The 14,989-nt window shown below is 35.4% G+C and overlaps 1 protein-coding gene across 1 annotated transcript; it reads left to right on the top strand.

Annotated features, from left to right (window-relative positions):
• Positions 1-1,384: 1,384 nt before the first annotated feature.
• On the top strand, positions 1,385-5,076 carry LOC131857088 (cysteine-rich receptor-like protein kinase 44). The gene is made up of 7 exons (XM_059209149.1): positions 1,385-1,750; positions 1,849-1,992; positions 2,558-2,685; positions 3,714-3,924; positions 4,027-4,261; positions 4,398-4,548; positions 4,700-5,076. Exons 1-7 carry the CDS (start codon positions 1,399-1,401, stop codon positions 4,946-4,948), a joined length of 1,470 nt encoding a protein of 489 aa, XP_059065132.1. The 5' UTR covers positions 1,385-1,398; the 3' UTR covers positions 4,949-5,076.
• Positions 5,077-14,989: the final 9,913 nt, after the last annotated feature.

Raw genomic sequence — 14,989 nt, 5'->3', positions numbered from 1 at the left:
CTTTATAAGATTTATTTTCTATTAAAGTTTAAATATGTTAAAAATATGGTTGTTTAAATTTTAAATCATTTTAATGGCAGATTGAAATTGTTTAGATGTGGTAGTTTTATTTAAGGAATACTTTTTGTTTAGACATATGTTTTTTCATAATGTAAATTTTTAATATATACGATAGTTTTTATTTAAATATTGTTCTTGAAACTATATGCTCTTTCATAATATAATTATCTATTTAAATTTATAAGATTTATTTTCTATCAAAGTTTAAATATGGTTGAACATGTTTAAATTTTAGATAATTTTAATGGTAGATTGAAATTGTTTAGATGTGGTAGTTTTATTGAAGGAATATTTTTTGTTTAGACATGTTTTTTCATAATGTAAATTTTTAATATATATGATAGTTTTTATTGAAATATTGTTCTTGAAACTATATGCTCTTTCATAATATAATTTTCTATTTATGAAATAGTTTTAATACTCCTTTACATACTATTCATGATAATTAATAAAATATAACTTTTAATTTAAATATATTTTTTTAAATATTTCAATTATAATTACTTGTTTCTTAAACCTCTTGAAAAAAATTCTCATTACTGAATGTATTTAAGCAAAATTCCAGACTTAAAAGATCCTTTTTCTTAAACCTCTTTTTCACAGAGAAGAAAACTCTTTTTCTTAAACCTCTTTCCCATGGAGGAGAAAAATTTTCCGATTACAAAAAGATTATTTTTCTCACTAATGAAAGTTATAATTCCACAAATTTAGAAAATCCTTTTTCTTAAACCTTTTTCACACAGTGAAAAAAATTCTTGTTACAGAAGAGTATTTTTCCACCTCATGAAGGATATAATTCTACAAATTTGCAAAGTTTGTGTATAAATATTAGAACTTGTTTGCCATTGTCATGACAGTGCATATATCGGGTCTCTCTTGTGATCTGAGGTGGAGTTACAGGAAATATGAGTTTCACCAGCGACAATGGTTTCCTCTGTTTCTGCATTTCTCTTCTGTTAATTATTCCATGCCTACGCCTATGCAAGGCAGCGGATACATATTGTAACACCGGTTTGAACTTCACTGACGGAAGTAAATTGGAGCAGAACAGAAATATGGTTGTGAATAATCTTGTCCAGCACGCATCCTCATCTGGCAGTTTCAATACTAGTGTCTCTGGACAAAGCCCAGATCAGATTTACGGCCTTCTTCAATGCAGAGGAGATGTCACAGCTGAAGAATGCTACGCTTGCTCGCTCGAGATAAATTCCACCATTCAACGACTGTGCGCACATGCTGCAGGTGCATTTGTTTTCGTTAATGACAAGTTCTACCTATCCTATGATACCTCCAATTTCATCGGAAAACTGGACAACACCACCCAACTGTACCGTCTAAATGGCGAGAACGCCACAGATCCTGCTGTGTTTAGCTCGGCTGTTAAGGGGCTTTTCTCTAATTTGTCGGCTAAAGTGGGTGACAGTACTACTATGTATGCCTCTGGTTTCACTTCTGACTACTCTCAGATTACCAAGATTTATGGTCTCATTCAGTGTAGGAGATATTTCTGGTGAAGATTGCAAAACATGTTTGGGCAGGGGAATTGGTGATCTGTTGAACGCGACTCAAGGAGGATATCGTCTTGGAGGTGTGGGTTGGTTTGGAAATTGCCTGGTTATCTATCAAACTTACCCTTTTTTTGCAGCTTCTACATCACCACCCCCATCATCAACAATTTTACCTTCATCAAGTACTACTCATACTCATACTAACTTGTTTTGTGTTTTCATTTTATCGAGTCATATTTATATTTCATTTAGTGAAATTGGCAATTGGTGTTGCTTGCAGAAGAGTCTTCAAACAAAATACCCATAATTCTGGGTTCTCTTGGCGGCTTCATAGTCCTCGTGTTATTGGTAGGATTGCTGCTGTTTACTGTGCGAAGAAAATTGAAGACTGCAAATGCACTACATGGGAAGGATGGTCCTCAAGGTACTTAATTAGGACTTCTCTGTCTTTGAAAGCCGAGTAGTTGCAGCCAATTTACAAAACCAAATACTAATACCAACACAATGGAAAACAATCAAAGATCACCAAATTCAAATTTTAGTTACTTCTGCTAGGTTTTGTTTACATTCTCTGCAGTAAGTTTCTGCAAATCTTCATCCGTGACTGCAACTTCATTTCTAATCTCCATGTTCTGTTTGATTCCACACAACTTTTCAAACTTCTTTCATTCCGTGCGCACTATCTTGGAGGTTTTTTATTCTTTGTTTTGATCTCACACCCTATCAATGTCTGCAATCACAAACTCATGTGTATGGTGGACTGCAGCTTTCTTCTGTTTTATTAATGCAGATGTGAGAGATATTACCTTGTCTCACCTTTCTTCTCTATTTACATTCTGCCCCTCTTCCACACACCCTAATTTGATGTCACTTCAACAGTGGGAATCTGGATTCACAGTGATCCTCATAGACCTTACAAATCTGATTAAATTCTCTTCCTTTCTCTGTTATTATTATGTTCTCATATAGCTGTGGGTTCTAATATACAGGCGGAGAAGACTGGCCATTTAGTGCGCACCATCCAATAATATTTAATTTGGAAACATTGACAGCTGCAACTAAAGATTTCCACGAGGATAACAAGCTTGGAGAGGGTGGATTTGGCGCTGTGTACAAGGTAAAGCTATATTTTGTTTATTTGATTTTTTTCTGTTCAACTATATATCAATATATTTTTTCAATTTATTTTTTTATATAATTAGAACTTGCATCTAATGGTTATTAAATTAGAGAATATAAATTGAAGAATGTGAGAACTGAATTTTAGATGATCTTATTATGATTTGGCATTGATTATGTGGTCTTTTAGATTTGCTTTTAGTTTTTTTTAATCAATTTAGAGAGTTGTTCCAAATCAAAATAAAAATTTGAACGAATAGAATTGTTCACATTTGAGGTGATTGAAAGAATTCACCCCATTCTTTAGCATGCTTGAACAAGTAGCTTAAAGTTCCCATCGTAATTACATGAAGTTGATGACATAGGACATCCTTATCTGATTTCTCTACATGACCCACCATTAACTAAAGCAAAGAAAGAGCTGGAATTCATGCATTCCACCTACTTTATCTACTACTCACAAAAACCTAATTTATGGAGCACCATTAAGATGAATTTTCTATTTAGACAATCACAAGCAATAGCCAAATCTACTATAACCATCCTAAGGCTTTTTTAGCACCACTAACAGAACAAATTGCTTCCCAATCAATTATTGCTTCATTGAATTTGTCTCCCTTTAACAAACATACCTTCTTGCTTGGAAATAATGTTTGGAAATCGAATTGTTTCATTGAATTTGTCTCCCTTTAACAAACCTACCTTCTTGCTTTGGAAATAATGTTTGGAAATCAAATTGAAACAAGCCATAATATTAGTAATTTTATAAGAGGGCATTAACCTATCAAATCTACAAGTATAACTCTCCCTTGTCCCCAATTACGTTGAACACTTGATGTATGAATAATCAATACCTCATTGTTGCTTGTTATTCAATTAAAAAACAACACTAAAAAATGGTGTGAGCATGAAAATCTATTCTTATATTAAATCATATTCATCTTGGCATTCAAGAGACAATTATCTGATAGTCAGAAACTCAAAATTTGTGATACAAATGGGCTCACAATCTATGTTTAATTTCAGGGCACTATGCCAGATGGAAGAGAGATAGCAGTGAAGAAGTTGTCCCTACAATCTCCGCAAGGGAAGAAAGAATTTGAAAATGAGGTCAAACTGTTGGCCAGGGTTCAACATCAAAATCTTGTGAATCTTCTTGGATGTTGCACACAAGGATCAGAAAGTTTGCTTGTTTATGAATACTTAGTCAACAAGAGCCTTGACAAGATACTATTCGGTGGGTAACTCCATTCTATCTACCACTAAAAGTCAAATGATTTCATAGAAATTTTTAAGCTACTCCGCTGTAATGCTAAGATAAAATAGAGTGAGTTTTCAGATCCACAACGGAGTAGAGAGCTGGATTGGCAGAAGCGTTTCAACATCATAGTTGGAGTAGCTCGTGGGCTTTTGTTCTTACACGATGATTCACGTCTACGAATCATTCATCGAGACATCAAAGCAAGTAATATTTTGTTGGACGAAGAAATGAATCCCAAAATAGCAGATTTTGGGATAGCACGATTGTTTCCAGAAGATGAGACTCATGTTAGCACGCGAGTTGCTGGAACATAGTAAGCATTTCACTACTTTTCTCTCAAAACAATTTGTTTAATGCATGCCTTTCTCCTTTCATAATGAATTACTTTCTCGGTTGATTTCTACCATTATAATTTTTTTGATTTGGTGTCTTTTTTTTTTCATATGCAGTGGTTATTTGGCACCAGAGTATGCCATGCATGGCCAATTATCTGATAAAGCTGATGTGTATAGCTTTGGTATTGTACTTTTGGAAATTGTAAGTGGAAGAAAGAATACAGATTCTCAAATTTCTAATGGAGTCCAGGGCCTTCTAGAATTGGTAATACATTATATGTTATGTATTTTGTTCTATGGATCATTCAATTTCAATATTAGATCATTTGATAGTCAATAGTCATTTTATATTTTATATCAAAATAAGATAAAATAATTTCTTTAAAGCTTCTGACTATCTAAAGGCAATTATGCAGGCATGGGAATGTTATAGCAAAGGAAATAGTGTGGATGTAATTGATAAAGGTATAGTTGAGGATTGTCCCACAGAGGAATGCTTCAAATGCATTCATGTTGGTCTGCTTTGTATACAAGAAGAGGCATCACTTCGCCCACCAATGTTTACTATCTACTCAATGCTTTCAAAATTTTCTTTCACCAACTTACCAAATCCTACAAAGCCATCATTTGTAAGCGTTAAGCATAATGGGGAAACATGCATCTAGATGTTAGAGACACTTCTCCATTGTTCTCATCTTCTCCATCTCTCAGTTATGGTTCCATGATAATTACATTGATCTTTTGGGCCCTATAATAATGGTCAATGGAGACCATGAATGACTATAGCACTCTATTAGGAGACTTATAAATCACTTTGTTTATTTAAGAATTATTAAAAGATTTGCATTTATTATTATAATGATTTCATCATAACATATATGTTGAGTGAGAATATATTTACTTATTCTTTCTCCATGATGTGATAGTTATTCTGTGTTTTCCACATGTCATGCCTGGAAAAAAAACAAAATTTCCTATGAATTTTTCTTTACTGTATTTAACAAATTATTTTTCAAGGACTTACTATTGGATCATTTTTTATGGTAACTGTGTGCACAGAAGTGTGACTTGATCAAAATAATCAAAATGTTAGTGACACACCAATGAAACATTATATATAAAAGAATCAATTGACAAAACAACTTAAGTAAACCATCCTTCCAAGACGTTCCATTGTCATCTATCTCCAAGGACTCCTCAAGTCGCGGTTTTTCTCTCAAATCATTGAGCAATTGACTCTTAGAATGACAACTTAAAGGGCACAAGTGCTATGATAAAATGATCTATATGCTTATGCAACTAAGATCTATGATATTATAACAAAGCTTGTTTTTAATGCAGATTTTATGCTATGACAATGAAACTAACATGCTATGATAATGTCTCTAACATGCACTAGTGAGAGAGACTAGTATGGCTTGATTATGAAATAACCTTGATCATGTGTAGCCTTGATAATGAGAGCACAATGTATGTAACACCTTGATAATGAGAGAATGAGTCCTATTTATAGAGGAAATGGGCAATTGGATGGCTAAGATTTATTTGATTTAGTAAGGGCTAGGATTACATGAAGAGGACTTGATCCTCAATCCATGTTTGCAACTTCCATCAATGTCAGGGTGACAAGTGGCATCATGAGAAGGTTTGAGAGGAGAGAGAAGAGGCATTAAATGCCTGAAGAGACGTGATGGTTACCATGGGTGGTTTGGTTAGGGTTAGGTTAGTGGATAAAGCTTTTATCCAAGGGATAAATGAATGTGCAAGGGTTAAAGGGTAACCATGGTCAAATCATTGAATGCTTGAAGAGACTTGAGGGTTAGATGGATGATTGAATTAGAGGAAAAGTCTCTAACCAAGGGTCAAAGGTGGGTTAGTTAGATTAAAGCCTTTAAGGCTTAAGAAGACTTTGAGGGTTAACTTGTAGACGGAAGAAAGTTTTTAGTGCTTTTGAGAAGTGACCCATTCCTAATCCTTGGCTTAGGAATGTGCAAATGTTTAGAAGAGGATTAGGCTAATTTAGAAGGGTTTAGAAAAATTTAGAAGAAGGGTTAGTGTGCAAATAGGTTTTGTAAGAGAATGCAAGTGGGATGGATTTTAGGATTTTAAATAAATATTAATTTATTTAAATGAGAAAGGAGGATTTAATTTAATGTGGGAGAGGAATTTAATTAAACAAATATGATTTATTTATCTAATTAAATAGTTTGAGTTTGGCTAGGTGAATTAAATTAAATAAATTGAATAATTTATTTAACTACATAGAAGAAGGGGATTGGGGTGAATTAATTAAATATTAATTTAATTAATAATTGGAAAAGTGGAAAGGATTAATTAAATATGAATTTAATTAATACTTGGATGAATGATAATTAAACAAATATATAAAAAAATTTAAACAAGTGGACAAAAATAGGTGTCTACATTTTGCCCCTTTGAAGTGTTGTGTGGCCACACATTGATTCAAAGAAAATTCGCTTGATGATGCTGATAAAAATTTTCAGTTTGTCTCATATGCTAATTGTCAGATAATGATGTGAGTATGCCCCCTTGGGAGATGAATTGGATAGACTTTTGGATTTTTAGGATTTTTCGAACATTTTTTAAATTTTTTACGATTTTTCAAAAAAAAAAAATTTAAAATAGAATTTTTAGCCGATTCTTTTCCCAATAAAAAAGTTTGGGTGGTGCAGAGATAAATAATATCATAAGTGGAAAAAAAATAATGTGACTTAAGTACCCCCATTATACCCCTTTAAAAAGGTAAAAAGTGAAAACCATTTACCATTTCACTTCATTTGCACATGTAGTGAGTTGGAGATTGGAGCTCTGAGGCCATATTGTTCATCACATACCACACCCATCGATTCATGCGAGTATGACAATTCTAGCAACTCCTGGTATATGGCCCTCCGGTATGTACAATGAGATCCTCTTGTTGTGTTTTTTTTTTCAATTTTTGGCACGTTTTTACGAATTTTGCACGGATTTTTATCAATTTAGCACTTAGGGTTTTTGTTTGTGCATATGGTATAAGTTTTAGCACTTTAGGTCTAGAGTTGTATATTAGCACATCAAGTTAGTCTTTTAGTACACCGAGTAGGGATTTTAGCGCTTTGGCTGATTTAGCGCAAAGATGTAGGATTTTAGTGCATAGGGTTTGGTTTTTAGCACATCTATGTAACTTGTTTTAGTGCAATAGCTTGTTTTAGCACATTGGGGCTCGATTGTAGTGCATTGATGGTGCAAAATAGCGCATTGAGGGTTTTAGTGCTTAGGTATAATTTTCTAGCATTTTCATGGGATAGTTTAGCGCATGTCTACCAAAGGGTAAAAAATTGAATTTGTTGCCTCCTTATTGATTGGGTTTTGATCAGTTTCGATTAGCATGATGTTATTGCCTGAGAGGATAGATGATTGACCTCATGATGAATGAGAGTAAATGATAAGCAATCGACGAGATTGATTGAAATCTCACATGAGCTAATTAGGTTTGATAGATAAATTGATTAACCGAATACTGAAATAGTTATGCGATATGATTGCAGGGGGATTTAGGTGTATTGCAGTCTCAAGAGCGATACCCGAAGACATGGGTGCTGATACCTCGTCTAGTGCAGGCGGATCAGGATACGATTACTAGATATGAATTGTCATCGTTACTTGATATGCCCCGGTATACAATTAACTGGGGTTTATTGACTGCCTTGGCCGAGAGGTGGCATAGTGATCATAACACCTTTCATTTTCCCACTGGTGAGATGATAGTCACACCAGAGGATGTCTATAGGATTATGCACATCCCAGTGATTGGAGAGATTGTGATGTATGATTTTACTAAGCAAGGAGGCACTGATGGACTCAGATAGATCTTTGATGATCATCAAATTTGTGGCTATGACATCCCATGGCACGAGATATTTGATTTGTATTATCCATTACCCTCTAATTTTGGCCGGATTCATTTGCAAACTTCTATGTCCCGACCATAGGTCGAAGGGACTATCTATTGGTTGGGGTCGAGTGCTAGAGAGGATGGTCATACATGGTACACAATATGCTTGGGATTCTTGTATGTTGGCACATTTGTACCATGATCTTCATTAGGTGGTGTACCTTTGTGTGATGATCTTATCGACAGGGGTGACATTGCTACATATTTGGGCATGGGAGCACCTAGAGCTATTACACGCCCCTTGACAGATAGGGAGCGACCAATCTAGAGGCCCTATGTATTTTGTTATACTAGTGTTGTTGTCCAGTACAAGCTCGGCAAACTTGAGTATTGGTGGCGATTTTTGGATGACTTAGACATAGTGATCTACAGGCCATACCTAGATTGTGAGTTGTGGCCGGAGGATGTGCTCGAGATATTGTATGTTTTTACCTTGAGATATTTGCTTGGCGCCACCCCATTTGTTATTGAGTGATTCATTCATACTCGGGTATTTAGATAGTATGGTCAAGTACAGAGCTTTCCACATGGGGTTGCACTATACGCACGCAGACAATAGGATGTTGTTGATTTGAGGTAGATGATTTATATGAGGCAGCATGTACAAAGTACATTTCACTTGGTGTATAGGATTTGGATTACCTGGGATTATGACTCTAGAGTATTCTTTGTATTTCCAGGTACATCAATTTCCAAAATTATCATGTCCAGATGAGCTCATGCCGGTCTTTGATGATGATGAGGAGAGACCACCACAATAGGTGCCCAAACGGTGGAGAGGTAGAGCTGAGGATGGAGGAGGAGATGGGGGAAATGGTGGAGGTGGTGATGATGGGGGTGATGGTGGTGGAGGATTAGGCGCCAACATTTCTCGATAAGGGTTGGAGGTCAGAGTACCTCAGAGGAGGAGATCTGGGATCCCTCCCACACATGTCATAGGTACAGGGGAGGCTGCTAGGTAGTTTTATAGGGGTAGTTGGTACTTCTACAAGGCTCTAGCTTAGTAGTTGATAGGACAGCAGTAGTTTGCCCTAGACAATTACAGATTTGGGTGCCTTCCCATCAGCAGGGTGCTCAGATAGTTGCCCTACCGATGATGGTCCAAGGTTTATAGGGGTATTTGAGGCAGGCACAAGGATAGATTTCCTCTCTGACCGCAAAGAGAGATGTCGCTATCAGAGCGAGAGATGTCACCATTATAGCAAGAGATGTCACCACCAAGAGATCTAGGCTCGCAGAGACCGTTTTGGCTGATACCATTAGAGAGATCCACCAGTCAGGTCAAGAGATTGAGTAATATCAGTGGTTGTATTATGAGGTCATGCTTGCAGATCAGCAAGCACTAAGTTATGTGCAAACTATGAGTACTATATCAGGCCACAGTCGATCATGGACCAAGAGCCGAGGGGTGACAGGGCCATTGTGCAGAGATCCACCAAGTGGAGATCTAGGTGCAGAACCATCTAGTGGTGTTACAGAAGGTACGAGTGGAGTGAGACCGTCAAAGTCTGGGGAGAGAAAGTTTAGCTCTCATGTGATATATATGCCCCAAATTTTATTTTTTCTTGATGTATACATTGATTCATTTGGATATTATATGATTCTAAATTACATCTATCATGATATCCTTGTACTCTTGACATTGATTCTTTTTGAGATTATATGAGATGCAGCGGTGAGTTTTTATCTATATGATGCTTATATGAGTCATGATGTGATGTTTTATGTTTTTTCCTATATGATGGGTGGATGCATTTGATTGTGACTCTATATGTTTATATGTTTAGACGATGGATGGATGCATTAGATTCCTATTATGTTGAATGATTCTATGATGATACAGTCTATATGATTTTATTATGATGATAATGCATAGGAAGGTATCATGATGATGCTTATTTATGCTTATGGTTGATATGTGTATGTAATGCTTATGTATATGATGGATGTAATGATTCTATATGATAATGTTTATGTGATGATGTATTTTCTTTATGATGATGAAATGTATATGTGTTTTTACTTTTCTTGAGTATGCACATGATTTCTATTCTAGATGTGTTAGATATTTATATGATTTTATGATAATGCAATGATGAGATGAGGATGATTTATGCAATCTGTAATATATTTGAATGAGATGAATGAATGCATTGATCTGGAATGCAATGAATGCAACTAATGTGATGATACAAATGATAATCTTTTTTTGTTGATGTTAGGTGTGCTCAATCTTTTAATAAGAGATAAATATATTGTCAATTTGTAACCCTCATGCAAGCCATGCTTAGAATGCTATGCAATATCTAATATTAATGCAATCTAGTTTTATCATGCAAGCAAATTTATGCAATGTCATTTTATTGGTCAATTTTGTTGTGCCTTGTTTGTCATCATTGAGCTTTTAAAATGTTGGAAGTTAATACAAATATCGATAGTATAATTGGACCATGATGACCCGAGTATAACTTACATGGATTTTGATATTGCAAGATGACACAAGCATCGAAGTATAATTGAACCAAGATGACTTGAGTGTTGTTTGCACAAAACAGACAATAGTTGACCCTTGTCCTATGCAAATCTGAAATGTCTTCAATGATATGTTACTAATCATGTCCTACGACAAATTTACACAGTACCAATGATCTCCTCACAGACATATCATACTCCTTCCTTGCTTCTCTAGTTCAAGACATCCTTGAGTCACTTAGGAGATATGATAACAAAAATCAAGATACACAAGTCAAACCTTCCTACTAAAGCGATCAAATTGTGATTTAGAATAGATCATCCATTGAGTTTTTGTTTTATTGATCTTGATGTGGAGTTTGATGGTTGGCTTTGAAATTTGTGATTTGTGTTCCATGTTGAGTTCCTTTGTAATCTTTGTTTTTGATGTGTTGTCTAACTGTTGTTTGCCTATTATTTTAAGCTCTAAGCGACTTGACCCTCCCCTATTGAGTTCAGAATTTTGTCCCCCGTCTAGAAACAACCGTTTATTATGGACAAATACAATGATCACCAAGCCATGGTGAGACGTTACTATGATGTCTGAAGTATATACCAAGGCTTTATTACAGATATAAATAATGATGGCAAAAAGTGGATGCATGAAAAATGTACCAATAGATGGAAGATTCGATCTATCACAAGTAGCGCATGTTGCCAGGTTTTCACTACTTGCTTTTATTGTGCGCCTTTTTTATCTTTTATCTTTTTCTTGATTATTTTTATTTTTATTTTTTTTCTTTTCCTTGCATTGGATGACTCAGGTGTAGAACCTTTTTAGATGGATGTTGTTGATAGGCTCATCAAAAAGGTCCCCTTCTAGTGTAGATAGCTAATATGCCCTAGATCCATATGTTGATATGATGATGAACAAACCTAGCCAATTGGGTTCAAATTTTCCCTTCTTTTCCCAATCCTATTGATTGTGAGGATTCTCTTGTAGTACCAATTCACCAACCTGAAATATTCTTGGCTTTACCTTGTGATTATAGATTTTGGACATCCGTTGTTGATATGTTTTTAGGTGATCAAAAGCATGCTAATGGTGTTCATCTAGCAGTTCAAGCTCTTGGAGTCTGTTTACCTCGTATTCCTCATCTGGGATGAGTCCTTTCAATGATACTTTGAGTGAAGGTAGCTCGACCTCAATGGGTAAAATGGCTTCTGATACATACACAAGTGCATATGGTGTGGCTTATGTAGGGGTGTGGATTGTAGTTCGGTATCCCCACAAGGCAGGGTTTAGTTGGACATGCCAATCATGGTCAGCATCGTTCATTTTCTTTAGGATTTTCAAAATAGTTTTGTTTGAGGATTCTTCTTGGTCGTTCCCTTGAGGATAATAAGGTTTGGAAAAGTGATGCTGGATATGGAATCTTTCACAAATTTCTTGCACATCTTGGTTCTTGAAGGGTCTACCTATTGGTAAGAGACACTGCATGTATGTTGAGATGTTGTCATTGATGAAAACTGATATCTGAATTGGCATCCGCGGTTTAGGTTTTCATCATTCTAGAAGATTGATTGGAGATTGATCAAGTATTGGTGAGGTCCGGTGAGAATAGGTATCCAGAGTGTACATTGTTTTGGTTGGCAGATTATTTTGTTTGAGTATTATGCTTTGTGGATTTTGTGGAAAGTTTGTAGATATGCAATTTTACCTTATTCTAGGTTTGTGGCATTTGGTGATAAGTTTTGTGTAAGTTAGAAGATCTGGTAATCACGTCTCTGGCTAGAATACTAGTTATCTTTGGTAATGTGTGGTAATTCAATATGTGGATCTTGTGGATCATTTTTTGCGATTTTTTGCATGTTCTAGGTTGGTAAGACGGTTTGAGGAAAGTATGTGGATGTTTTGTTTTGGTCTGCTTAGTTGTTTTTGGATTGGATTGAGCCAACTTGTGTACACATTTAATCTTTTGTGTGTGCTCTTGAAGCTGGCATGGTGGTGACCTAAATTAGTGATGTGGATATATAAGACATATTTATTTGATCATTTTGGTGATTGATGATTGTGTGGGATATGTGGGTGAGCAATTATGCACAGATTATGTGTAGTTTCACGTGCGCAAGGTGAAGATTTATGCTCCGATATGTTGCGAAATATTAGAATAGAACAGTTTTGGAGAGCAAAGTAAGAATATGTTTTGTGCTTCACCAAAACTATATCCAGGAATTTTTCGATGCTACTTCATAGCTCAAACTTCATTGTAATCTCTTACAAACATGTGTAAGGCAGTGAGCCTTCTGGGTTGTAGCCCTTATTGTAAACATTGAGCACTGAGCTCTAGGTAGTGTGCCTAAATGCATGTGCATTCCCCCTATGTAATATTTTTATACTTTTAACAGAGTATACTAATATTGTGGGTTTGAATCCCACAATTGTTTTTCCCTTAACTGGGTTTCCGCATTAAAATCTTGGTGTTATGGTGTTGTTGATCTTTGCTTTGTGTTTCTGTACTTTAATTTCCTTCATATGCATTAAGTAGTTTAAAGGACAGATTGTCAAAGTTAAAAATTATAGAACACTGATTCAACCCTCCCCCCTCTCAGTGTTCCTTGATTCCAAAAATTGGTATCAGAGCCTAGTTCCTCGGAAGAAACCTAATAACTTGAGGTTGATCCAAGAAGGTGAATCAATGGATTTTGATAGTCTTAGAAAGCAGTTAGTTGTTGCTCATGAAGATCTTGATCATGCACAAGATGAGAACTGACAAGTGAACGCAAATATCAAAGATGTTGAAGAATACATTGAAGGATCAGTTAAACAAATCAAGAGAAAAGAGAAAGGAGCATGTTGATTAACTTAAGCAGAAGGAAAGTCAAAGCATTGATGAAAACTCCTTGAGGGAAAAGACAAAAGAATGTGATAGACTATCTAGAGTGAATACAGTTCAAAAGAATGAAATGGAAGTTATTGTGATGAGATTGACAAAAGAGATTGAAGAAAAGCTTGCTCGGTTCCTAAAAGATAAATCTAAAGAATGTTGCAAACTTGAGAGTGAGAATGGACAATTGAAGCTGACCTACAAGATGCTAGATAACATGAGGAAGATCTTGAAAGGTAGATCATTCATATTAGATATGTGAACACCTGAAAGTGTGGATCATCCAAACAAGAGCAAACACATCAAGCATGTTTGCCTAGCCAATTAGAACAATAACTAGACTTAAATTCCTAGCTCAAGGATTGGTCATCCATTTTGAGGAGCTATCATTTCAATGACTGGGGTTCATTTACTTGTCAACCCAGGGACGTATTACTTGAAATGGGCCTACATTGTATATGCACTAAGTTCTAGTAAGAGTCATTCTGCACTACTACAACAACTAAGTCTATCTAAAATAAACAAGCAAAAATATGACAATTGAATGGCTACAAGAAATCTTAACATTAACAAAAGATTCTAACTAAACAACTATTAACTAAGTTCAAAGCTAACAAACAGGAATTCCTTTGTCTGCTTTGCCTGCAGGAACAGTCACACTATCTGGTTCCAGTGGTTGCAGGAACAATCCATTGCTAGAACATCTACTGTAGCAAAAGAAAAATTAATCTAACAATCACACGGGAATACTCACCAAGTGGGCCCCCTTGGATGAGTGTATCCAAACTTAAAAATGATTCTATATGCTCAGAATAACATAGCCTTTATTCATTATTTCCAAAAGTCGATACAATGCATAAAATAAGAGAAATGCTTATATTTCTGGAAAATGTTGTCTAACCTTAGCAAAGAGGTGCAGGTCTTTATTTATAATAAAGTTATAACAAACTTTCAACTACTTAGACGATGCCCATGAAACTAGGTGGAAACATTTATTACAGCAAGGAGAAGAAGTCGATCCATAGAGAACATGGGGCTTCACTAAACCGCAACCAAGAATATAGCATGGTGGTTTTTACTAGATCGATGCTTGCTGGAGACAACCATAAATGAGTCTGTTATTGCCTCGCTATTCCTTTTCCACTTCACTCAAACACCATCCTCTCCACTATTTTAAATTCTCAATTGCCTCGAAATGTCTCCAACTGTTTGCATGGCGTGATTCTCCATCTGGCTTAACACAACTACTTCTGTAGCAACTTATTTACTCTTGCATTAAAGGTTAGAATATACAAGCAGATATATAAGAATATATATATATATATATCACAACAATACATCCACGCATGATATTACCATAATAATCCGCATAGCTATAGGAATACTAAGTCAAAACAATACAGGGTTCATGG

Source organism: Cryptomeria japonica, chromosome 7, assembly GCF_030272615.1.
Source record: "Cryptomeria japonica chromosome 7, Sugi_1.0, whole genome shotgun sequence".
In the NCBI taxonomy this organism is placed as follows: Eukaryota; Viridiplantae; Streptophyta; class Pinopsida; order Cupressales; family Cupressaceae; genus Cryptomeria; species Cryptomeria japonica.
The sequence above is the reverse complement of the archived record's forward strand: the minus strand, read 5'-3'. Positions and strand labels throughout refer to the sequence as shown.